Here is a 27,810-nt window from a genome sequence, read left to right as displayed (position 1 = left end):
CATTGAAAACCTCATTATTTAATAACTATAATGGAAGTTTCAATAAGATGCATTTCAACGTATATTGAGTAATTTCAATATAATTTGTTTTTCTCTACCTGTTCCTTTCAGACCATTTTAAGCACATTTTAAATGTGCACAGGATAACAAAAAAAACCCAAACCAGACCCTTCTAAATCAAATCAACTCAACATCTGTTCAAATATGCAAACAAAATACATTATTATGTCATAAATAGAGGCTGGTTTTGCTGTTAAGTGCATTAGGAAACAAATCTTCTTTCAGAAGCTATTTAGAAAACACATTAAGTTCAATTTTTAGTTCATGGATTTTCAAACATGTTTCTGCTCGTATATTTAAAAAAAAACAACAACAACAAAGAAGTCTGATAATTAATAGGATGCTGAATAAGACTTGGTTCCCAGCAAAGCCATGAATAAGTCATATTTGAAAATGTATTTTCAGATCTTGATGAATTGCATCAAGGTAATTAAAGGTGAGACTTGATTAGCTGACATGTTTCCAAACATGAACATTCTTGCCTGTACTCCAGGCTAAAATTATGGTGAATGGTTTTGCAAATTTCCAAGCATGATAAATTTTTCTCAAGTACAATCTAGGCCCAAAGGGGCCCAACTTTCCTGTTAATTGGAATACAAATGAAATCTGTCATTCAGTAATTGAGGTACACGATGACATATGGAGAACAGTATGCATTCATCAGAGCTGTGTGTTTATGTGGCAACTTGTGGACCATGAGCACACACAGTGCTCATCCCTTTAGAAGAAATCCCCTCTGTCAGAATCCATTTTGTTCCACTCAGTAACTCCTGCCAGAGGACGCACTCACACACACACACACAACACACACACCTTTAGAGCCCTTCTCCAGCTAAACATTGCTGCTCCATGCTCACGATGACTACAGCAGAAAGACCATAAAGAGGTCATACACTTGGCCGTAGATTTAGGGCTGGTCTGCCAAAATGCCAGGAGAATCTGTTCCTCCTCATCCCAGGGCAGAACTGGGTCACCATCTCTAACAATGACTAAATGACCTGTGGCTGTTTCAAAGACATTTGGAAGTGCCTTGAGGTCCTCCAATGATATCAGTGTAAAGAGTATTTGCTGCTAATTTTAATTAATTTACCAGCTTGATCTCTTACAGCAAAACTTGCATTTACTATTTGCAAACCCAACAGCAGTAAGATGCGGAGAAAATAAATACTGAAGTTACTGGTTGCACGTTATGTAGACTTCAAACCCACCTTCCTGGAATGAAATTATAGGGACCCTGTAGCGAGTGGGAACCTGGCAGTCCTGCCAGAGATTTTACTTCACAGCCTTAGCTTAGGTTCATTTGCATTGTGGTCATGAGCAATTATGAAGTCATTAGCAATCCTTTTCAAAAGTCATTAGCAATCCTTTTCAAAACACTGTCCTCCCCAGAACTGCAGTCGGTAGAGATGAGCAAAATTTTTCCATTGAATTTTTTCAGCAAATAGTGCAAACATCAGGATTGACTTCATTTTGCTGAATTGCCTTGTGTAAAAACACAAGAAGGAAGTGAAAAGTCTGGAGTTTTCATCTGAAATTACTTAATGCCACTCCATTTTACTTTTCAATATTAACAATATACTCAGCTGATATTTTTTCTTTGGAAATATTTTGTTTAACCAGAAACTAAACCCAAATTTTGATTCAGCTATGGTTTTCAACAACTTAAAACAGTATCTTTTTTTTTTTTTTTTTAAGAAAAAGTTTTCAGAATTAATAGCAAGACGAAATATCAGTTACTCAACACAGGTCCAACAGCAGAGGACAAGAAATTTGACTTTGAAACTTGATATTTTAAATATTAGACCAAAGCATACCCAGTCCATACGTAATTTCCTGATCCTGTTCCCAAAAATGTTAATGCAAGCTCTTTCATCAGTGGGATCTGCAAACACTGACAGCAATTGCAATAGGCCCCTGAAATCCACAAGAAGAAGAAAGAAATATACTTTCTGAACTAGTAAAACTTTAATTAACAGGGGGTTCTCTTGGCACAGTTTTTGCTGTTAAATAAATAAAGCATTTAGTCAAAACCATCTATATTTACTATACAAAATACTGAAAAGCAAACATATTTAAAAGATACGGAAATTTAAGGTTCTGTGAAAAGAAACTGTGCTACATGTTATTCACACTTATAATGCACATAACACAACTGCAACACAGTATTTAGATACTGTATATTCATACATGGCTGGTGTAAAGTTTTCATACGGGGATGCCATGTTATTAAAATGTATTTGTGTTTCACAGACTCTGAGCAAGGCAGAATTTGTCTTTTGAATGTCCAAATATAATCAACCAAAACAAATCAATGCCAGGCTGTAACAAATGGTCATGTCAGAGTTCCCTAGGCACAGCCAGTACTGCACATTTCTCAGTCAGATGGGATTTTGGTAGTGGTGCTGTTTTCTTTTCCAGCAAAATATCTTTGGGTGAAGGAGCAGTTTTACCCCTTTGCTGGCCTTTCTTAGAAAAACCCACAATTCTGAAAGCATTCGAGTTTTCCAGAATGCTTTCTGGTTTTCAGCAACCATCTGCATTAAAAAAAAAAAAAAACAACAAACTAAGAACAATTTCCACCTCTCAGTCTTTCTGGCATATGCTCTACTGAAAAGAGGACAGCTTTAATTACTTCTTCAAAACAAATAGCATGGCATCCCTTCTTAGATGGAATGTACACTGTGTGTTTGCATGCGGTATAATGTAAGTCACTTGAATACATCAGACTTTTTTAACACTATAATATAAATAAGCTTATTCCTTCTACTAGACATATAAATGCCTTTTTTTGTTTTTTGCAGTCCATAATTATATATACATTGAAAAAGAATGATACACAAGCAGCAAAAAAGGCTTAGACTAGAACAACTCAGTGGTAACTAACCAAATTCGTGGCCTTTTCATATTTTCAACACAGAAAATTCTGCATATAAATATTTTTGGACTTTAGGAATTTTAAAATAAACAGAACAGTATAGTTGTCACACAGATCAAACACATTTTAAAAACATTTTGTTAGATTTTACAGAACACGCTGTTGACAGCTAAAAAAAGTAAAATAAAATAAACCAGATTTTTTCAAGGGGACAATAAGTCTAAACATCTGCTGATCCAGGGAGACAAGAGACGGACCTAATTACATGAAGCAGTGATTATATTCCAATTCCACAAGAAGGCAAGGCTTCCCACTGTTCTTTACAAGGTGATGTCTCTGTGTTCTTAGAAAGGACAACATCCCTCTAAAACTGGTCAGCAGTAAGGTAATACCCCATTTTGGACTGATTCAAACTCTAGTCAGAAAACAAAAAATACCCTAATCATAAAGGGCTCATAACAACGTTGGATAATTACATTTTACAATATATACTATTGACAAAATACCACAACATTAAAAATAATTAAAACCAAAAGCAAATACATTTATAGAACAATTATGTCTTTATGTAGTTCTCTACTTTAATGTTCCTAAAGAAATGTAGGTGTTTTCCAGTCACTTTCTACCTGCAAAATGGTGATCTGTACAAAACCCAACTGAATCTATTTTAAATCTGGGCTCCATAGAAAGCAAAACTCAATGTATTGACCCTTTTTTTTTGTTTTTCACTTTTCCCATTTTCTTTTGACCTTCAAATTTCTCAGCAGCCTTTAAGGTCTTGTGAGTGTGGTCTGATTCTCCTTCATGGAATGGAAGCCCTTTGATATAGAAAAAGTAGAAGAATCCAGAAAGATTGTGAATTATGTTTTTTATACACGTCTCTAAAATGGGAGAAGCACAAATTGATAGGTGCTTGGGAAATTCAAATCGGAGGCACCAAGAAAATGCCATGGCATATGTTTCTAAAAAGTTACTGTTTGTGGAAAAAACAAATATAATGTCAATATTCAAACCACAGATTTCTAAAACACAACAAAATGTACCTGAGAGTGTGCATATTTATATATATATATTTATATTTATATTTTATATATATTTGCCAACATTTAAAGTGAGAAAGTATATTTTCCTCAATTCTTTCTCAAAACAAAGAACTGTGGATTTAAACAAAACAACCCCCCATCCCTCCCCATCAACCCCTCTCCTTCTCAAACCCCAATGAATGATACTTATGGCCCAAGCACTAAAGTCTAGTGATGCTTTGGAAAACCCAGTTTCACATCCTCCTCTTTTCAAATGGTACCCCAAACAGAGTGGAGAATAAGTAAGAGAAACCCCCCCCCCCAAAAAAAAAGAAGTATATTTAAATACTACACAGTATATAACAGACTGTACTTGTGTCAAAGAAGAATCTCCAAGAAAATAAAGTGTAAGTCATACAAATGTAGCCCTGTTGACAAGTTTAGCTAATATTTCCTTGCAATTAAGATGATTTGAAAGGATGTGAACACAAACAGGCTACATGAACACAGTATATTAAAATTCCCCCCTGTAGCACATTACAATCAATAAAAAGAAAATAAAATCTGAATAATACTAGAGGTAGCAGCTGTTTGTATTTTCCATTATCTGAGTATCTCTGGAGTCCAACCCTTCCAACATTGCTCCCCTGATGAAAGGCTTGTGTGCGATCAGCCGACGTACAGCAGAGTGGAAAGCTCGATGTCTGCAAGAGTGTTTGAAGTATCTTTCCGAGTACAGTGGAAGTAGTACTTGTACACAAGTGCCTTGACGACCTGTATTAAATCACAGCTCAAAAAGCTATGGCTGTTTGCTGTTTTACAAGCCACTTAAAAAAAAAAAAAAAAATCCACAAGGTGTTTGAGTAAGCTATGCGGTTCCACAACATATAAATAGGGTGAGTTTCAAGAGTTCCATATAACCTCTAAAATATATGCTAGCTGAATATTAATGGAGTAATGATAACATTAATCATACTAATGCCTTAGTTCTGGTATCACAAGAACGCATTTCCTTCATTTGGGATGATTCTTGGAGGATGTTGGTGGGATCTCTTCTATGTCTGGTAGAAGTGGTGGTAGTGGTGGTGGTGCTCGTGGTGGTGGTGGTGCTCATGTCTTTGTATCATTTGTCCCACTTGGCCTTCATATAAAATGACTGTGGGCAGGTCTCTCACATGCTCCTTTTCCACAACTGTCCCCGGAGACTGGAAGGTTTTGCACATTTGGTGATTCTCCTTTGCCCTCTGCTTATGCTTCTTGTGGATCTGTTGGGATTGCAAGGGAAGGTACGGGAGGTTCTGGCCCACCCGCGCACTTGGGGAAGCCATGGGCAAGGGCACCCCTTGAAAAGGTTTATTTCTAACTGCCCTTCCAGGGTGCACAGGGGCAACGTTTTTGCCCTGGGCTTTGGGAGACCTCACAAAGTGCTTGTTTGAGTCCTGGTTCCGGAGCCTCTGTTGGATTTCTGCAATCTTGGCATAGGAACTCTCAGCCAGATTGATGTGGTTTGGATCCACCACTTGAGATTTCCTATGGTGAGCATGGAAGGTCTCAGGCTCATGAGAACGGGATCTAGTTTGATTCACAATTCTGCCTGGTGGGTCATGTTTTTGAGCTGCTGGAGGAGATCCTAGGAAATAACAAGCTGAGTTAGTCATCTAGTATTTCAAAGTTTTAATTAGTAGCATGCAGTTGGCAGGGATAGCATTATCGGCAGAACAAATTTTTCCTAAGGAAGTGAATGCAATTATAGCTGTCTAGTTTAATTACATTTAATAATTCTGGCCAGTAAATAATACACAAATATGAATACCTACCTAGAGAACACTGAACATGTGTGTGTGTGTGTGTGTGTGTGTGTGTGTGTGTGTGTGTGTATAAAAATCCTTATGTTACCAACTCTTGGTCATCAAATTAACTGTGAGGGGAATAGTAAAAGCCTGGCAGAGGGCAGGGTAATGAAGAAAATCCAAATCTCTTTGATTTGTGGACTAGAGCCAAAATTCCAGGTATGAGCACACATTTTCCTATTTTTGGGTCAGTGGGGAGTATAAAATATGTGCTGGTCTCATCTTGGGAACAAGCTCCAACATCCAAAAGTCAATCCTTGCCTCACCTGTAGACTAGACTTACTAATTTAGATGTAAAGATTGTTCTCCTAGGCTCAGCTCCAAGTTTAGCTACACAAACAAGTACATCAAAGCAGCCTTGCAGCACATTAGCCACTCTGTTGTGATACCACCTTCACCAGTAATTATCTTGCTGTATTCACAGTCCTGTCCCTGAGCCACTACAGACAAATCACACAGCTTCACAATTCACTGTCCCTGATATGGAACATGCAACTGGAGAAAGAAAAGAGTATGAGGTTACAACATAAATTACCTGGCCCAAACTTTGATGTGTAGTTTTCTATTCCTGCAAGATCCAAATAGTGGTTTCTCCTTTCAATGTTCTCATCAACACAGTGACGATAGCACCCACTTTGCTCTGGATTGTTCTCACTCTGGTGATATCTGTCAGCAGGAAGCAAAATTACAATTCAGCAGAACTTCTTTAAAGTTCTTATCACCATCTGCAAACCAACAACTAATGGACACTTTGAAGTGACAGGAGCTGCTCACAAAGAAACAACAAACGCTTGAAATTCTGGATGACCAGATCTGCTATGACAATAGGCCTAAACTGACTGTTCCTTCCCCTCATATAAATCAACCCTGATGTTGCAAAGCAAAGGAGGCTTTCAAATTGCATCACACGTGCAAAAGCAAATAAAACCTCTCCTGGCATTTATTACTTTCTGTCTTAGGGCCAAATCATTCAACTGATTCTCCAATTTGGACATGCCAAAGAAAATCTGCTGTTTGATTCATGACCATTCCCACCGCTGTGAGGAAGTGCTGCGGTAATCCAGATAAATGTTCATGTGCTCCTGCTTGAGAAAGACAGGCAACAGCACAGGTGTGGTAACTAGAGAGAGCCTGGGAAGTGAAGGTGTTGGTAGGACACTCAGAGGTAACTGCTGCTTTCCAAAATATAATTAATAAGGTCAGATCAGACGTTGGCTTTAGAATCCCAACTCCTTTTCCTGCTCAGCTTTGCAATTTTATTTATAGCAGAACTATTTCCTGAGAATGAATATCTGAAATACCATTCATTTATGAGGCAGAAAAAAAACCAGGCAGAAGTTTACAGTATTGTAGCCCATAATGCCAAACAATTTAATTCAGCAATTTAAATGGGAAGTCTGAAAATATGAACAATATTTTCAATATAACAAACAGAATAAGCAGGAAACTCTTGATTAAGTTGCTGCTTGTCATTCAGACTGCTCAGTCTCCAAGACCATGAGATTGGCTCTACTATTTCTCTGTGCAAGTGCACTGATGTCAAACTAGCACCAGAATTTGGCCTTGTATCCTACAGCAGTTGCTAAATATGGTCTCTGTACTGTATGGTGCCCAGTAGTCTGCTTTTAGTCTATTAACACATTTCCACGTTTCCAGAGGCTGCTGATCCCCCTGAGCTTTGGCACAAATGGCTTTCCTGGTCTAGCTTGTACTGTTCAGGGACATTACAGAACTGAGGCCCCTCGAGTCTCTGTCAAACTCAGGTCTGCAGTTTCTTTGATAAATTCACAAGACTTAACCTACCTGGAAGATCATTTTTGCTCTACTTTGATAGAGGTAGAGTCTCCTGAATGGAGGAGACTCTGCCTGGAAAGCAGGTAGGGTTTAAAGATTCTGAGTCAGCTTTGAACTCCAGAAGTGACATGGGGTACTCTCAAAAAAAAGAGAATGTCCAGATATTCTCTACCTTTTGGATACCTAACCAACTCAGTACCTTTCCTATCTCAGAGACAACTTTACAGGTTGTTACACTTTAGCATGGCAACATAAAAGATCTCTGGGACTAGAACTCGCCTAACTGCAGCTGCCAGGCATGAATCACCTACAGAAACCATTGGGACTGGCACACATGTGCCGAAGACAATGCACAGTTAACCCAGAAAAAACATCATTGAGTTTGATCCAACACAATTAGGCAACACTATATACAGCACTGTCTGTTGGAAAGGAAGTTAACAGGGAACCTGTTATTTTGTTACTGCAATAAATTCCATCTCTCATCAAGACAGAGAAGAAAAAAGTGCTGCCACAGCCCTACATTCTAATAACTTTCTTACATGCAAGATGACGTTCAACAATATTCATGCAAATACACAGAGTGAAGCAATTGTACACTGATGAGAGATGTGCTCCACTGTCAAAGGGAGCTCCAAGCACTTCTGAGAACTGAAGTGTCTGGCATCCAGGCCCACAGTGCTGTCCTGCAAACACATGGGAAGGCTTGGGCAGGCATCAGCCGTGCCTCGAGGACTGTGTAAAAACATGGTGTTGTTACTGGGTTTGGGCTTGGTTTGCTTTTGGTTTTAATAAAAAATGGCAGCTGCTGAAGTGTTTGTGAAGTGTATGCAAGTCCTTTCCAAAATTCCCACGCTGATGCGTCATCCTGATGGCAAAAAGCACGCAACAATATAGCAGGAAAGGGGAATAGAGCAGTGACAGAGCACAGGGCAGAAAATTCAGGGACATCCCCTGAAAGCCTCACTCACTGAGAACACAGAGTTTAAGTCAGCCAGTGAGAACCAGACTATCTAGCCAAGAATCTAGCTACTTATCTTGATACTCATATTAGACCCACAGGTGAAAACTCCTGCCTGTAGCTTCCAGCAAATGAAAAATCCGACCCATCTATCTCCCAACCTTCAGGATAAAAACATTTCTATCCATTTTATCTTGAATATTAATCATATCTTGCCTAGAATTCCTAAGTGACTGAACATGTGAAATGTGAGCACTTCTCACAAGTTCTCATTGCTGATTTCAAAGGGGAAACAACTGCATTAATATTGTGAGATTCTGATCTGAGCCTCAGCAGCTTTCCTGAGGGTTGTCAACTCGGCCAGAGTGCACAAACACACCCTTGACACACACACAGTGTGAACAGAACACTCTTCAACCTGTCTACATTTAGTGGGATGCAACAAAAACTGGCGGATGCTGGCCATTGATCTCTTCAGCTCAAGACACAGATTTGTTCTGTGGATGAAGCCTCTCACCAAAGGAATGACAAGGACAAACATTTTGTCCCAATGTTTGATTCTTCCATGACTGTGGATTGAATTGGAAGTGCCTGCTGTTCATAAAAACACCACATTTGCAGAACCAGGACTTTAAGGTGGATAAGAGGGGGACTTCAAACTGAAAGGGGATTTTTGCACAAGATTATCAAACAAAACCTGCCTTTCGAATTCACACAGGGCAAAATTTTGCTAATGGGCAGAGGGAATCTGCACACGACATCCAGGCCAGCAAGTAAAACCACAGAGTATTCTTCAGTTCATAGAAGATTTTGTGCAGAGTTGCTGACACAAGATTAATAGTAATTTTATTCTTCTTTTAATCTGAAATTTGATTGTACTGGGATTTGCTGACTGGGATAACTCACTAGCATTTTTACTCCATCCAAAAAAGGGAGGTACTGTTCTCTTGTCAGTTTTAATAAGACTGAATGCTTCTTTTCCTGATAAATTTGTTATGTATCCAGAGAAAAATCTCTAAATCTAAGGAAAGCCAAAAGTTTGGGTTTTTTTTTTCTTTTTTAAATTTGCAGCTGAAGAAACAAACATAACTAATGAGTCAATGTCATTACTGTAAAATTTCAGCAAACACTTCCCTTTGCCTTACGAGCTGTATCTGTTCAGAAACATAAAATCCTAAAATATATCAAATATACACCAAGGTGACCTATTAGCACTCTGGTTGGATTATGAGCTGGTAACCAAGTTAGCCCACGAAAAGCTTGGCAGTATTTGAGTTAATGAGTGAAAAAGATGGGCTGGAAGGAGGACAGAGAAAGGCAGGAAATGGCTGCAAAGGAGAGGAAAAGGTTTTAGGATACTTTTAACCAAAAAGCTGTGCTATGAACCTCACTTATTTGCAGATGGCATCTAAAAAGACAATGCAGATCCTCAAAAGGGCTCACAGATAAATAAAATTTCAGGATTTTTTTTCTTTTTTGTTTGTTTTGTTTTGGTATAAGTATCCAGCTATGGAATCTGGTTTTACGTCCACAATGAAAACTGCTGTAATTCTTCTATTTTTGAAATAATTTTTAAAAATAAAACAAGCAAGCAAGAAATCAATGGTTAAGGTTTCCTCAGAGGTACCCAGTGCCTGTCAGGAGCCAGGGTTCATTCCCCTTACCTGAGGGAAGCCCTCTGCTTCTTCTCTGAGCTTCTTGCTTCTTCATTAGCTTTGTTTTCAGCTCTGTGCCTGGCACTCTGCAAATCTGCCAAGAGAAAGTGTATTATTGTCACATAGCTGTCCTTGCAGATCAGCACAACCAACATTCTACATTGCAAATACAACTGCTCATGTCAGTAGATCAGGGTGTGATATATCACTTCATGTAACCTTCTCTGTCTCGCTTTTGCCCACAACACAGATTTTATTCAGATGTAGCCTCGACTGCAGGGTATCAGTCAGGGTGAGGTTTACCTGTCCTCCACGTGCCAGCCCATGTGGAGCCATAGTCACTGACAGGCTCAGTGTGGGCAATTCAGTGCTGTACTAAGTCATCACATAACTCCCCTGCAGTGAGGATTTGCTTGTGCCTGCTCTTGAGAGAGTGATTGTTTTATTAAAATTGAGGTGACCAGGCTCTCCTTTTAGATCTGATGCCTACATTTTCTACTGAAGCATTATTTTAAATACTTTTAGGTATATCAATTTAGTACTACTCTACCTACTGAAGTGATTATGTTGATTCAATTATTATTACAGTGAACATAAGGTGGACAAGCCATCAGGATACAAACATTTTTATAATGGCAGACTCTGCCAGCACAGGAAACGTGCCAATTTTATGCACAGATTCTTTAAGTTTACTTATATCTAATTGTTTATTTTTACCCAGCAGCACTGGTAGCTATGCACTGGCAAGAAACATTTTATACCCCTACACCTGCTTCCACACCAAACAAATGCTGCAGTATCACCAGAAATAGAGTGGTGCAAGTCAAGAAGGCCTCAGATCTGTCCCCGAGTGCACAAAGACAATTACGCTACATGTGGGTTACTGCTGCTTCCAAAAGAAGCAATCCATCCGAAGGGGGACTTGCTGATGAGACACTGAAAGGAGGGCAGGTAATTTCACAGTCAAGATCATAAAGCAGGACCATGGGGTTTAAAATACCCACATCATTATTTGCCTTTAAGTATATATGTATTTGTATTAACAAAATACAGAGATGGATTTTCAAGGGACTCTGGAAGTTTTTTGTATTTTTTCCACTGGCTGATTGCACACCCTTACCAGTATGATTTAACAAGATACTCTTTTTCTTCTGGCTGCCATCTGGTGCCACAGTAAGTTTCACTCGCAGAGTTTTGCTGGAACTAGGAGAATGGTTTACTGATGCATCAACTACCTCATAGATGGTATGAAGCAAGCTGGTAATGTCCTGGAGTTGGATTGAAACACAAAAGAACACAGTATTGTGAAAATGGCATGAAACCTACAATTTGATGGTTACAGCTGTTTTCGATTTGGCACTACTAAATGCTGAAGTATCCTCAGAAGTCACTGAATATAGAAGACTTAAACTTGCACAAAGCATTACAATCTTCACCAAATGGGTTTATTAACTGGGGCAAGGCAGATCAAAACAATAACAATGGCACAAGATATGTAGGTTTCCAAAGCTCTGAATCAGCAAAATGGTGTTCTGCCTTTTCTTTTCTTTGATTTACACAGAACCCAGGGATAATCATTCTTACAGTTTTCCTACTTTTTTAGTTTTGTTGTGGTGTTTTGTTTTGGTTTGGGGGTTTTTTTGGTTTTTTTTTTTGTTGTTGTTGTTTTCTTTTTTTTTTTTTTTTTTCTTTCTTGGCATAGTTAAATGGTTGATTATCTAGACGAAAATCAGTAAGAAAAGTGGCAGAATTGTAAACTTCAGGTTTGGAAATAAATTATGTCTGTCTGAATGTCGTCCTACCATCTGTGTTCTGGGGTTAGCTTATTTTGCAAAATTCAACCAGTTTTAAAAACACATTTTGAACTGCAAATATTATCCAGTCAGGCCTATTACAGAACCTTCTCCACAGATCTCTTTGAAGGCAATGGGATGAGAACAGAGGCATACACGTCTGGCTATACTGGAAAGAACACCAGCCAATTTTAACAAGCCAATGGTTTCAAACAGGAGAAAAACTGTTTAGTAGCTGGTGATGCTCAAAGGTCTCAGGTTGATTTAATCCAGCCAGGCTCAAACAGGGTACTACCTGAAATTGCCAGGATGAAAAGGGGATCTCTTGGCTCACTGATTTTCCTCAAAGGGATTTTACCCAAACTGGTCTTGGACACCAACCTAAGGCCAAAGCATTCTGATAAAGCATTCTGATCATGGCAGGCTATAAAGAGCCCATTGAATGCAAATCTGAGAACTTCTCCATGCTGGTCTTTCTTTTCCTTGATCTATCCTACTACCTAAGCTCTTTCCAGATGCCTGCAAGCACAAAGGAAGTACCTAAATCATCTTTTGTTAAGTGTAACCAGTTCTTAGGATTAACAGTCAGGTCTATTAAAATTCAAATTCAATTTTCCTTTGCTCAGGAGTGACACCTGTAACATGGGGAGCTCAAAGTTTAATATGCCCTAATGGAGTCCCCCACCACTTTAGCAATCAATATACCAGGCAGTCCTCATTACGGAACCAGCTTTAAAGATGACACAGAAATACTGCTCACACTGAGTTTATGGAAATACTGACCTTATGGCCAGGACCAATGATATTACAGCAGATGATTTTCCAGCTCAATAGAAAGAATGAATAACTAAATCCTAGGGGGTCCTGACTTTGTCTTAACACGTAACCTCTCTAACTCTGCACTCGGGGGAATTTCTCCAGACTTGTAGGTTAAAGACAATATATTCATTAAAAAAGAGCAGAATTTGCAGTGTCTCATTTATTTTTCCACTGATATTTTTTCTCTCACTGCTCCAAGAGTCTATATGGGCTGTTACTACACATTTTTTACATGTTACTACATGTCAGTAGCTGCTTTCCATGCTCCTGACAATCACTGTCTTAGCCTGAGTGTGGGACCGAATGCTCTGTGTCAATCTGTTGCACACCTCACAGCTCTTTAACACATCGCCCTTCTCACACTTCCACCCTAATTTGAAACCTAGCCAGACCTCTAAACGTGTCCAGACAGAGCCACATCCAACAGCCAGCTTGAAGGGCTGGATTTTTGTATCATCTAAGAGGAAAAACCCAGGCAAGCACATAAGCAGACAAACAAGCCATATCTGTTGTTTTATACATCCTCCAGAAGTCATGTTCTAGGAGCACTGTGCTGTAATCCTACACTTTGATAAACCTCCTCCTTCAGCAAAATACTTAAGCACAGTATTTATTCTTAACTGAGCTCCATACACTCAGCACGTGGGTGAGTGGGGCTTTTCCCATACATTCCTGGACAAGTGTTGGTTAGCCAACATGTCATCTTTCCACACAAGGCTGCTATCAAGAGGTTATTATCAACCCTTTCATTCACAATAATCTGCCCTTCTTCCTTTTCTCAGCTATGCCAGATATTTGTAAAGCCAGATGTTTGTACATCAAGCCTATTTTAGCTTCAATAACCAGAGACAAAAATCCCCCACTGTCCTTTTACATAATTTTTTTCAGGGTTGAGGTCTAACTTGCTAACTGGCTAACAATCTGCCCCTTGTGTTCTGTGAGGGTCTTTCTCAACATGCTGCTTGACTCAGCAGTTTAAAAAGTACTCCCAAAGGCTGTCAGGGAAGGCCAAATGTGGCCTTTGTGAGACACATTCTTGGCAAGTCACAAGTATGTGCACACACGTATCACATCAGGACAAGTTACATGTCTCAGCCAAACAGGCCCAAATTAACCCAAATTAATGTCCAGGCTGTGGAAAGGCTGCAAAGTGGACTCAACACCTTAGTGAACTTACACACTGCTGCCTTTGCATCTTGTAACAGGTTTAACATGCAGCTCCCTCCACGGAGCTCTGAACTGCTCTGCATCCTGGCACTGCAGGAACGTGGGTGTCACACTGGATGTGTCCCAAGATCGAGGTTAGGGATAGCCATGAGCAACCACTTCGTGCTTATGCTGATCTTTAAAATACTGACAACAACCCTGGTTTATTACAGGATTCATTTACTTGTGATCCTACTTTGGGGATGAGAATTTCAACAAATTGACAGCCCTGATTTGGTCAAACAAGGCTGCCTGGGTCATTCTGTCTCATGTACCACGGTCCTGGCTGAGCAGGTACCAGCTACAAGGCAGCTTGAGCCTCCTCTTGCTTCACAATTATAAGATATGAATTTCTGAGGCTCTGATCTACTGGGAATGGTCTTTGTCAATAAAATCTGAACTGTGACTAAAACTGCTTTCTCACAGCCCTGTTTTGGCAGCTAATATGGTAACGGCTTCTTGTCAAATGGGTTGCAATTGACCGTTAAGATGTTACACACTCTGTATTTTATAGTTACATGTATTTTTACCCCCAAAAGTATTTCCATCTCCCAGTTACCAGCAGACTTATTTCCCTTGAAAGCTGAATGATATCTGTACTTAAATTTGTTAAAAACTGCCTAAATCCATTGAGACAGCTTTACCTTCTACACACCAGCTTCTGCATTTCACCATCCTCAAAAATTTAGCATCAAAAACATTTAGATCAAGAATAAAACCTAATTAAATGTTCCTCTTTTCTGATACATAAACCAGCATGACTCAGAGCCCACCTACCAAAGAACTGAACTTTTATGCATGTTGAATTATGAGTTTTACGAATCATAGGATTTTGCAACTGTTTTGCTTTAAACTGCTTGGCCCTTTCCCCACAAAAAGTGTATTTTTAGACTACTATATTAAATGGGTAAAGAGACACAAGAATGAACAAAAATATTTCCTTCCTTTATAGCAAATGGATTATACTTAGAGGGGAAGTATGCTGCATGACTCTAACTTCTGAAGGGCTTCTGGTATGCAGAATTTCTGCTGGGATCTCTTAATCAAGTACAAAAACTGAAACTACGATATTTTTCCACGGAGAGGAAAACAAATGCTCACTGAGCAGTATCCAAACGGCCATACCCAGATTCATTTGTCTTTTGCTTATTGAACACCACGGTTGGTTTTTCCAGGGTGAAAACCCTGTCCTTTTTTATCAAGCAGCCAGTGCAACAAAGTATATTAAGTAGAGAAAATTTAATAGATTGCCCAAAAATAATGAGAGCACTGAAGTATTCCTCATTCCTTACAGAACACATGTGAGACTGAGAAAGTTCCTATTCCAGGTATTATTTTGTATTTTAAAGAAATACTAGTGGTACAGGAATGACCTTATTTTTCTCATACTAGCATAGTTTATCATCATAAGACTAGTTAGTAAATTAGAGATTTTTGTAGAAGACACTAATAGGTTTTTCCATTAGAATTAATTTAACAGAATTAGATATTTGTACCCAAAAAAAGCCAACCAACAAACAACCCCCCCCCAAAAATCCTACACTACCAGCCTCCCCTCAGAAAAACAAAACAAAACAAAACCAAACCACAGAACACCCCCAAACCCAAAGAGTTTAATAAAACAGAAATACTCAGTTTGAGTCTTATAGCTTGCCTGAGAGAGAATTCTTTGACTCCTCTTAAAACCAGGAGAGAAAATTTTATTTTCTCTTAATATCTCTGTCTGACATGAAGCCACCATTTCTAATGACTGAAATGATGGCCACAGATACAGACAGACACTGCTCCTCTATCCACTGGTTTCACTGTTCTTTCTAAATCCTGAGTTAGTACAAACACAGTGAAAACCAACAGATTTCAAGACAAGGGTCAGGCTGATAAATGGTTGCCCCAAAAAAGCCAATATCCTTCCCCAAGCCAATGACTCAGTGCTGAATTCTGAATGCAGATGTAACCTCAAACCTTTTTATTCTTCAGAGCACAGGAGTAAAAAAATCTAAAAAGGGAAAGAGCAAGTCACAAAGGAAACATAAGAGGAAAAAATGGGCATTTAATGTAAGATACAAAGAACATTTTTAGCATTAAAAATGCATGAAGAAAAACATCAATACCCGTTCATTACCTTTCCCTTGGAAAAAGATAAATACAAATGTCTCATTTGTACTTTGTTTGTAGTCTGATTTCTACATACAGCAGGATGGTTTTATTGCAACATCAGCTCTGTTTGATCACATACATTTTTGAATCATTCTTATTTGGAATGCAAAAGGAACTTCACTTGCTATCTGCTCAAAAGCTGCTCTAGAAGAAATTTCTTTTTTTTCTTTCTTTCCTGACAAGCAACTTTCTTGTGTGCTTATTCCTGCCCAGCAGTTCACGAAAGAAACTCAATTTTACAAGGAAGAACTGATTAAAAAAAGGCAAAAAAAAAAAAGGCAAAAAAAAAAAAAAAAGAAGCTAGTGTTTATGAAGTATAATTACATTCAGAGAGCTCAATATAAAACCTCATGGATCAAAACACATTAGTTCAATTATCCAAGTTTCAAGTCCGATTACAAATATTCGTGTGAAGATAATTACAGCGCAGCTGTCAGTTCTGAAAAGGCATGCTGTACATAATGAATTGTCCTCTTATGGCTTATGGAATGAAGGGAAGTGCTATTAGCCAAGTTTTGTAATATACATATTAGAGCAGGAAAAGTTATCTCTCACTAAACCAAAAAGGACTGAGAACCGGCCATCTTTATGACAGAAAAAGCATAAGTTTAATAACACACAGTAATGTTAATTTATAATTTGCCATCCCAATAATTATGCTTTCATAATGGGTGCATCTCTTCAGGAAGCATGACTAGATGTGAATTTCTAATTATAAGGACTACAGAATAAATCATACAAGCTCTAGGAGGAAATCAAAGCAGCATTAAGTTCTGAAGACATTGGTAGATCTACAAGAAATTTCACTAAAGGGGAATGTGAATGCTCTGGCAGCGATCTGTTATTCTGTAGAACCCAACGGAAGTTGTATCAGCTAAACACACACCTTATTTACAAATTTTAAACATTTGAATGAAAAAAGCCCATTCAGTCCATCAATAAAACTGCCCCCCACCTATGTGTGTCTTACAAACTTAACACTGTGGATTCCCTTGGAAACTCTCTGGACATGAGGTACAATGGTTTAAACACTATGATTTTGAATCAAATGAAATGGATGTAGGTGGGCGAGCCACTTCTTTTCCACTGTCTCACTTTCACAACGTGGTGAAAAGCAAGAATAATGCTACTGACTTCTTTTTGTAAAGCACCTCCAGGTCTACTGGTAAAAAAATAACTAAAAAAAAATTCATCTCTCTGTTAAATCTAGATATAAATCCAGGAGATATTAAAGGGAAATTTTCCAAGAAGGAGAAAACGTCCATATTAAGCTTTTCTCACCAGAACACTAGACCTTTGTTAAGAAAAGCTGACTGGTTCTGAATGCATTTTCACCAGCTCACTTAAAGGGCACTGGTACAGATCTGCCTCTTCCTCAGACTGCCCATTTTGTCCCTGCTCCAGCAATGTATTTCACATACTTTTAACTGAAAACACGTCTCTTATTCATTTTAATTGAAACTATTCAAATGTTTAATGTTCCCCGTTGTTAGGTCATTTGCTGGAACAGGAGTAGAGTTGCTTAGCAAAGGACAGTATCAGGCACATTGTGTCTACCCATCTCTACTCCCTGGGCCAAGAGAACAAGAAATTCTGTGTCATATTAAGAGACTAAAGTTCCTCTTTTGTGGATTATCTATGAGCTGCTATTGTTGGTCATTCTTGCTTGAAAAAAACCCTCATAAATTGCACCTGGATTCAACAGAAGGTAACCAAGAAGATGTCTTATACAAATGGCCCTGGAACAGTTTGCAAAAGAAGCGTGTGACATAAAGGGAGAAGATTTGGAATGGTGCATGCTACTTGTTTCTGTCTTTGGTCACATGTAAAGAGCTGAAAATTATCAACCTATTTGGCCCCTTGGTTGAAAGAATTTTTTTTGGCACAGCTTCAAGCCTGAATGTGCCAACCTCCAGACCTCAGAGCAGTATAATATTCAATCCCTGCACAGATTTGGTTTCAGTTAAGCTGTAGTCTGCTCTTGTAGCAGGGAGAGGTAGAATTTGGCTGTAATATATTCTCAAAGTACAGTCAAATTAAGCTCTTTGGTGTACCACATAATCACAAGTAATTATTGTATACATACTTGAAAGCATATTCTCATTATGTTCAGCCCATGGAACCCCCACTGACATTAATGGGAATTCCATGCCTGAATGTAAAAGACACCCATGTGTGTGGGTTTGGGTTTTGTGTGTTTTTCCCCTATTTTTTGAGAGTCACAATAATCCTGTAATGAAGACTTAGCCTTGGGTCTAGAAAGACCCGGGTTCAATCTGCCAAAAGGTTCTTGTGAGACTTGAAGCAAGCTATTTCATTTTTCTAGTCTCTGTTCCACAAACATTAACAAATACAATACTACTTCCTCACCTGACCCCTCCTTCTTGCCCTCTCTATCTCATCTTCCTATTTGAAACTCTGGACTTAGCCTGCAACTTTTCATCTGCTTGTTCTCGTGCACAAGGGGCACAGATTTCACTGGACTATTCAAAGCACTATCAGAGTAGAGACAATAAAAATAGCCTTGTAATGATGTTCAACTACATGTTAAAAACCTCGAACAAGCACCACATTTGGTAATGTTAAAAGAAATTTGCTTCAGACTTACAGGGAAATTTCTGCCCTTAGTTGGTGTCTAAGGCCACTACACTTTCAGTATTTGCCCCATTGCTTTCAAACAGTTTTTAGCAATTGTCACAGGCACCAGCATTAGATCTAAGAGAGAAAAAGCCTTTGATTTTCAGTTGATTATCTAAAGGCATGGGAGCCAGTGAACACACATCACAAAAATCAATGACAGCATATGGCATAAATCCCAAGTAAAAGATGTTCTTCTAGAAGAAGTATTATTCAATTTGGGCAGAAATAGTTCTCAGAAAGGACTATATCCTAATCTATACTTCCTCTAACTTGGCGTGAAGACATCCTGATAATAAAAAATACACACAGGTATGCTTTGACAGCCATTCTTTATGGTCCTCCAGAGAACATCGTCAGTGTTATTTATACTTGGAGGGAAAAGACAGAGATCAGCCCAATACTCATGAAAACAATAGAATAATATATTTAGTAATGCTGGAAAGAATGTCAGCAAGGAACCTTGTTATTTGGTTAGCTTAACTCTGAAAAGCAGGAGAGAAGCCAGAACAATATACATTTGCAGGGGTTTATTTTGACAATGTGTTTAGCTGTTCAGTTGTTTCAGATATTTTTCCTCCTCAAATGCCAGTTCTATTTTTTAAAGGCTAATCTCAGGTATTAAACAACAACCAGCTTAAAAAAAAAAAAAAGATACAGTAGATCTGACAACAGTAAACTACTGGTGGGATTGTTTCTAGGAGGGAAGGGTCCGTGGCAACTGCTGTTTAAATTGGCAGGACATCTCTACTTCATAGTAGAAAAAATGTTCCTGTTATAAAACACTTCTCTTGTTAGCAAGAGCTGCACATAAAGGGGCAGCTGTACTTTGCTTACCTCACGTGTGACTCTTCCGTTGTTATCAAAGTCATACAGTGTGAAGGTCCATTCTTGCCTGTTATCTTCCTCTACAGACACATCACATTGCAATTCCTAAGAAACATGCAAAGAGCAGCTGATTACCTAAAGCACAAGGCCTGTTTGCCGAGGAGACCCTGTAGGAGGCTGCTTGCTTTCTTCCTTGCTCCCTCCCTTGCGGGAGGAAGCTCCCAGGATATGTCCTGGAGAGGTCTCTGTCCACCACAATGAAGAGGTCCCATCACAATCACATAACACTCCTAAACTCTCTGGGCTACACCTCAGGGAATTCACAGCTTGCTTTCTATTACATTGTAGAACACAGGAAAAGGTACAAGAAGGCTATTCCCTGAAGCTCTTGAAACATAATAAGATTCCCCACTAAAACATGAGAAGGAAAACTGTGCTTAACTCAGGAAGAAGAAGACAACAGAAGCAGACTCACAGAAGGAGGTGGTACACCACAGGGCTGGGAGCAAAGATTAATGCAATATGGACACAAATCCCCACCCGAGAGATCTATCATCAACACGGATATTTGATGGGCAAAGGTTGTCAGAGTCAGTGCAGGACAACACCATGCCACTGAAGCTCCTGAAACAGAGCCTGCCTTGGAACTGGCAAGAACAACCTGGGAGTAGTGCCTGCTCCTTGTTTTAACTGTGCTTCTGTTAGTGACAGTGTGATCTGTGGAAAGGCTGAAAGAATCAATTTGTTAACGGGGGGAAAAAACTCCCCAAACCACAACCAAGAACAAAGGATGCACTTTGAATGACTCCAGTCACCTGGGTGCAAATCGTTTGCTGTCTCTCAAGGCCTGTGCAATCAGAATTATCCAGAGCCACAGAAAGGCAAAACAGAGAAGTTACAGTGCAATTAAAATGAAAGCCACTGTATGCAAGTAAAATAAACAGCCCCAAATAGCTTCGGCATGACAGACCTCAAAATACCTGGTTGATCTTCTGACTTGAAACCAATTCCCTACAGCAGCTATGGGCACCCCGTCCCCTGCCGAGTTCAAAGGCAGCCTCCTCTCATTTGTAACTAGCGCGGCTGAGAGCTGCCAAGTGCCCCACACTCCACTGTGGAAACACAGTTTCATATTACATAAACATTCCCGGCACCTTTAAAAGCCAAATCACTTTCACCTCAGATTTAGACCTCTTGTCGAAACACTCGCATTTCTGATTCTTTCATACCTTTGAAGCATTTACCAGTCTCTCAGCTCCCAGCTTACATTGCTGGAAAACTTTCATTCGTAGAACAAGGGAAAAAAATATCAATACTTGGTTTCTTGCCACATATTAATACTTCCCTGTCCCGCATTGCCTAACATAACATCTTTATGTGAGGATGTGCTCTGCTTAGTTAGGAGCCATGGAAACCTTCCCTGCATTAGTCACGGTGCCTAGAACCAAGTGCTAACCTTTATGGCATGCCAAGAACTACTTGGGAACAAACGCAGACTTTGCTGGTACAGTGGAGTTCCAGCTACCCTGGCACCAACCATGTTGACAGGTGTCCTCCAACGTTCAAATGTCAAGGCACTGTTAATTGCAATTTATCATGCCTTTCCAGTCTGCAAATGTCTGCTACTCGAGGGAGAATATAAAATGGGCCTAGAAAAAAAAGTTATAGCTGTGAAGAAAAGGGAAAAAAAAAAAAAAAAAAAAAAAAAAAAAAAAGGAAAGGGGAAAGAAAAAAGACACCTCCTCAGAAGGCACACAAGCAACACCTGACCTACCCATGGGAAACCTACCTTCCCCTAATCTGCTTTAAAACAATACAAGATAAAATTGTACCAGAATGAAAAGGAAAAGAACACTCCAGCCATGCTGCAAGGTGACTGCGTGGTCTTTTAAACATCAATTGAAGAAACACAAAGCTCATTACTTAGACAGGCTGACAGCACTGAAAGGCAGATGTCTGCCGTATCTGCTGGAGTGCAGAGATGAGTATTTGTGCTGGTTTTTGCTGGTGCCAGAATATCTTCCTCCTGACCAAGCCAGACAACCCACTAGCTGGGTGACTGGATGTTTCCATACTCATATTTATGAAAACACTCCCTGCAGAAACAAAATCTGCCAACTACACACAACGTCTGACAGTTATATGATGTTTGCAAGTCTACAAGAAAATAGCCCAGAGGACTCATCACCCTCCTCCTCCTCCTGCCATGTGATCAGATGGATTTCCCATGTAGCAGGTCAGGGTTATTTCACTTTGGAGACCTGGGCACAGAAGATCAATCACTGCAGAAGTTTTCACAGGCATTTTTTACGTTAGGCAAATTTAACCAAGTGAAATAGTCCATGAAAGTCAATCTAAAGATTTGATAATATGGTAGCTGCCCTAACAGAGAAAGGGTTAAGCTGAAAGCTTCTTCTTACTATGCATATCAGATCCTGCAGAGAAATAATCATCATTTGATTATCTCCAAACCTGGAAATAAGTGTCACTAATCACCTCATAAGCAGCACCAATAGTAAGGCACTGATTTGTGCCTGATTTCTGCTGCCTCCTGTACCCATTACAAACATTAGGAGCTATAAACATGCATCAGATGACACTATTTGGTCCACAGGTTATTTTTCTACCATAATTATGTCAGTACAGTGAAACTTTAAAATACAAAGGACTTACTTCAAATTTCAGTTGCTTCTTGGAACTTGTGCGTGTGTCACTTTCTTTTTCTGCTTTCTTTTCATCTCCACTGCAAACTCCATCTGTCTTCTCTGGAGGCAAAGCCACTGCAAAAAGCATGTTTAAGAAAAAATGCTTATAAGGAAATGTCAAAGCAGTCTCATATTTGCAAATCTGTCTTTATATTTAGGGTGAAATTGATATCAGCACACTTGTATGAGAGGATCATTATACTTGATTTGCTTTTGTGTTCACTACACATCTGGGATAATTTCAGCAGACAATCTACCAACAGCTTTTGGTACACAGCCTCTCCTACAAACATCACTAGAGTCACAGGAAGTTCAAACACAGCATTATGAGAATATAAAACAGCAGAACTGTTACTGCAAATAAGTTGAATAATTTGCAAAATATTGAGAGTTTCTGACATATTGCAAAAACCCATCACATTCACTAGCAGTGAGTGAAGCAATGAAGCTGAAATAAAGCCCTCATTCTGTTCCAGTTTCACTCTTCAAACACACACAAAGCTTAGTACTTTCCAAGAAGGTAACACTACCTGCCAAAAAGGTTAAGCTGCATTTTTTCAATGCATGAAATAGCATATTTCAATCAAGTTTCAAGTTAAAACATCAGGCACTTGCATAAATCAATAGCACTCATAAAGAGCATCAATATTAATATCTCTCACAACATATCATAACATATATCAGATATATAACAGAAAGATATATGCTTCTCATGGATTAAAAGACAAATGCCTAGAACTTAATAGCTGTTCCTTTGGCCTCTGCAGGGGCATTGAGTCTTGCACATGATGAAACCCTGTATCTGAAGAAAACTAATTCTATCTTCATTAGCATTATGAAAATATAAGAAGACGTTTTAAATCTACTTTCAGACTTTTGGACATGATTTTTTTACGCATCCACACACCTCTGCCAATGCTGTGCCCATACACCATAACATACAGCAGCAATCCTTCCAACTCCCCCAAACCCAGCAACATTGAAATAAAACAGGGGTCCTAAAGTCAGCATTTTCTTCTCTTGCACTGCAGCATTTGCACCTACCCAAAGCCTTTATCCTAATGCTATTTCCTTGGGGATGCCTTTGGCAGTAGCATCTCATTAAGTGCCAGTTCAATCAAATCAGACTCCTTACAAAAAAGGTGACATGATCCCCTCCAGTTCAGGGTGACCCATTTCAAACTGGGATTACTGGCTCTCCTGGTGTTCCACACTGCTGAGCTGCCTCCCAACCATTCTTCCAGGAAAGCAAGTCACTAGCATGCCAGAAATTAAGATACTCTATTAGCCATTTTCCAGGACTTCCTCTTATGCTTAAAATAGAAAAATTAGCTTCAAGAAACTAACCAACCAACAACAACCACAAAAAAACCCACAAAAAATCTCTTTTGACTCCTATTACCATGGTTTCATACTCTCAGAAATTCCAGAAGGTTTCTGCCCCAACATTCACACCATCACACTGCAATACATATCACAGCCTCATTTATCTGTTTATATTTAACATTATTGTATTAGTTTTGCTTGTTTGTTTTCAAAACTGTGGTATGCTATATGAGATGGATGTACAGTAAGGAAAAGGGAATAAAGTAGAAACGCCGACCTTGGGAATTTCCTGTCTTTGATACTTTCTGGTGGTTTTGATGTTATACTAACACCAGTTTCCCAAAACACACACACGTAATTTGCATTGTACCAATGAGATGGTATTTATAGTACACATACTGACATGTTGATATACTTTGATTTCTACTCCAAGTCATGTTAGGATTCCTTACACCAAACATAAGCTAAGTAGGAAGGTCAGACAAAGGAAGACAAAGCTGCTCCACAGAAGTTTCTTCCCTGATTCCTTTAAGCTGGCGTTATTGGATGAGCAGGGGGCACTTAGGGTTTCTTAGGAGGCTTTTGTACAGTGCTTATCACAAGTAAGTCAGGTATTAAAATTAATATTATTTCCAATGCATAACTTTGAAGTATACATGACAAAGAGCCGTTTGCTTTCTACTCACTTTGCCCAGAAATACAACTTCCTAGAAGTTCAAAGCTAAGGTCACAAAAAGACTCCCATAAAACAAAAGACGGTGTTTGTTTGTCTACTTCAGTCCAGCTTTGCTGCTTATTCTAAAACCAACAAGAAATGAAAAGGTAACCTGGGCTTTCATAACAAGGACAGTTACCCTGACAGTGGTTCTTCATAGCTAATAGACACACCCCGAGATTTTCAGTGCCTCATCTGTACCAGCAATTGTTTCTTCACATGCACAGCTATAACCTGATAAAAACTTCTGTAAAAGAGGCTTTTGCAATCCCTCCCAACTTTGCTCTAGGGAATGTGAAATAAATGAAAGCTGGGCTGGTATGACCCCTAGATTCTTTGCAACAGTGAACTGTCTATTTGGAAAAAAATATCCACTCCTGTTATCACACATTCTTTTAAATGTTCAAAAGTACCTGATGGCCAGAAGATTTCTACAGTTGTCTTTTATCTGTTGAGGGTCAGCATCCCAAATGAGAATGGCATGGCAGACTGCACTAGACATAGCATTGTGAGGCAGGTCCTGCACGAGCTGACTGCTCCCTGCCACAGTGATCTCTGTTGGGTTTTCTGTCAAAACAAAGTGTCTTGCAGAGCATTCCCACCTTTCCACCACCACGGAAAGCTTCCTGCCCTGTGCTGAAAGCCACTGGCACAGCATAGAGCACCAGATCTCCCCAGCCCACCAGAGAGGAACTGCACAGTTACCTTCAGCTGTCAGGGGCAGCCCCTCCCCTGGAATGGTTAACAACCTTCCTGGATGTACAGTTTTGTGTGTTCAGATAGGAAGCTTTCACTTTAATGTATAATTTATGTAACAGAGGAAAAAACGTGCACTGACAAATTAGTCTTCTCAAAAAACAAGGGTTCAACTATTGGGGAAGGAGGGGATACATCTTGCAGCACACTCCTTGGGAGAGTTTAAATACTGTATGCCAGAAATTATCCCCTTTGAGCTTCGCTGACCTTTGATCTGAAGAACTTATTGGCCTTGCTGCTCTGGGGAATTATCCTTTGAAATCAGTTACTCATTTTGGAGCTCAGATGAAATGGGGAAATCTGGTGATCTCATCCTGATGTCAAGTTTCATTCAGCAAAGAAAAATTAAATCTAACTGAGGAAACTTTAAAGGGCAATATGGAGCTACTAAAATATTATTTACAAGCGATCAAATAATGTGTCTGTGCATATATCCCCATGTGCCTTATCCAAACCCAATGAAAATTTAAAAATACATACTGTTTTGTCTGAGAAGAGAAGAAGTGTTTGGTATTTGCTGCTATACTTAGTTTTGACTATTGACATGTGCTCAATTTCATGAGGGCTACAAACACATGCAGAGCCTACTTATAAATAAAAAGAGAATGTCTGCTTGGGACAGTTAAAACTGGCAGCCTGTAAACAGAGATCCACCAGCGAGCCGCATGCCAAGGTTCAGATATATTCACAATGTGAACTTCCTTTCAGCTCTGCCAATGATATCAAACCAGACCAGACAAGATAGCTATCTCAAAGGAGTGTGGAGAATTAATAGACTTGTGTTTCCAAAGTCTAGGCCATCAGAAATAGGTCTGCATACAATGCATCATCTGTGCAAAAATACTTACTTACCTCCCTGCTCAGATAACAAGTCCTGACAAAAAGAACGTGCTACATAGACATATACACAGAGAAACATATTTTTGTTGCAGCAATCCACAACTGGAGGGGAAAAAAAAATTATATACATCGCTTCTCATGGGAATAACCATATGCTCTCAAAAACAATGTTCCCTAACAGAATGTTTCATGAATTGAAATACTGCATATGTTTTCTTTATTATGTTCTTTTCTTGTTCATTATTAATGGTCTTGTATTCACTTCTATAACCTTAAGACACTATAAAAATGCGTCTGGACAATATTTGAAATTGGAAAGACAATAAAGGAAAAATATTAACTTGGAAAAATTGTGAAATACCATTCTTTCACGAAAAACAAACTGGCTGGCTTAAGTGTACTAGCAGATGTTTCTCTCTACAATTGTTAATTACTACCACCCAATTGCTCCTAATTGAAGTGGGGGAGGAAAAGAGTGAGAGAATGAACACCAGTTTAAAGATCTTAAGACTCATCCCAGAAGAATTAAGCCTGTTTTTTGGTTTTCTTTCATTCCCAAGGAAAGGGGGTAATAATTCAAAATGCTCCGTAGGAATCACCAAAATATCCCAGAAATGAGGTAAACTGATTGCTGTGCTCTGTGTATTGAATAAGGTCAGAATAGTAAGCTTCGGGAAGAAAAACCATTTTTCTCCTGCCTCCATCCTGCATCTGACAATAAGGGAGAAAAAAGAAAACACCAAAATAGAGTTGTACCCAGGTGGAAAAGTGACTGTTTAAACTTTCACCCTCACTCAGGAGGCGTGTCATTCCATGTTTCTCAGAGCTCATTCCAGCAAAGGACCACATGCTTTGTCAAATGATCTGCCTTCTCAAAGTAAGGGCAGCTTCACTCTAGTTTTCGACCATACTTTGCATTTTAGTCAGGTGGATTAACAGGATCTTGAGGCCAGAATCAAAGGCGCAGCTCTGAGGAATGTCCAAGTCTGGGCTGCCAATGCCAAATTTTGCACAGCAGTTAGGAGAACTCAGGCTAAATAGACAAACAGCTTCAGAACCTCTTTGGAAGGACAGCCATTCCAAAAGGCATGTGATTGTTGCATCGCCTTAATTCAAAAAGGAGAACTTTGGGAGAAGCTGTGCAATTCCACAGTGGTGAATTATGACTGGACATTACCAGTGATGTCTTCACCCTATCTTAATGTCAGTTATTACTGAGAGAAACCAGAGTAAATGTTAAATTGGAGAACTGACAAAAATGCCACCTATGAAAGTCCTGCACTTGCCACACATGAAACCAAACCAAACCTTTGAAGTGAAATATTGTTAGTCCTCCTCTTATTTTGGATAGACTGGATTCCACAGCAATTCTTTAAAACTACCACCAGAAGCAAAGGGACAGGATTATCCTCACATGGGGGAAAGAATGACAAACCACACACTAAAACCTGAGACGTGTGGGGGAGAAGGACAAAAGCAAAATTTAAAAATCACCTTTTAAGACAAGGAGGAGAAGTCATAAGCACATCTATAACAGGTGAAATTGAACTCCAGCAGCAGTTTATGACTGGTGGAATTGAGCATCAAAGAGCTGGCCAAGCTCAGCAGTAAAATTCCTATGGACATCAACAGGGTCAGGGTTTCCCTCCCAATTTACAAACCTACCAGATGCAGCAGGACTTAGTGACTATGAGAACCAAAGGGATAGAAAGAGAATTAATTTCCTTGTTTTATCTGAGGTCTCTGATGTCTAAGTTATCTGGTTCTGCCAACATTTTTCTCATTGCAAATCAGGTTCGACAAACATAACT

The 27,810-nt window shown here is 39.2% G+C and overlaps 1 protein-coding gene across 1 annotated transcript in view; it reads right to left on the bottom strand.

The window, feature by feature from the left end:
- Positions 1 to 4,137: 4,137 nt before the first annotated feature.
- Positions 4,138 to 27,810, bottom strand: part of NKD1 (NKD inhibitor of WNT signaling pathway 1) — a 108,038-nt gene continuing 84,365 nt past the window's right edge. The window contains exons 5-10 of the mRNA XM_066194346.1: positions 22,331 to 22,437; positions 19,667 to 19,762; positions 11,338 to 11,485; positions 10,227 to 10,311; positions 6,343 to 6,473; positions 4,138 to 5,587 (exon numbers count right to left, since the gene is read on the bottom strand). Of these exons, the coding sequence (XP_066050443.1) occupies positions 5,013 to 5,587; positions 6,343 to 6,473; positions 10,227 to 10,311; positions 11,338 to 11,485; positions 19,667 to 19,762; positions 22,331 to 22,437 (1,142 nt within the window). The 3' untranslated portion in view covers positions 4,138 to 5,012. The remainder of the gene's footprint in view (positions 5,588 to 6,342; positions 6,474 to 10,226; positions 10,312 to 11,337; positions 11,486 to 19,666; positions 19,763 to 22,330; positions 22,438 to 27,810) is intronic.

Source organism: Chamaea fasciata, unplaced genomic scaffold (assembly GCF_029207755.1).
Source record: "Chamaea fasciata isolate MVZ Bird 193981 ecotype frontalis unplaced genomic scaffold, bChaFas1.0.hap1 SCAF_12, whole genome shotgun sequence".
Taxonomy (NCBI): domain Eukaryota; kingdom Metazoa; phylum Chordata; class Aves; order Passeriformes; family Sylviidae; genus Chamaea; species Chamaea fasciata.
The sequence above is the reverse complement of the archived record's forward strand: the minus strand, read 5'-3'. Positions and strand labels throughout refer to the sequence as shown.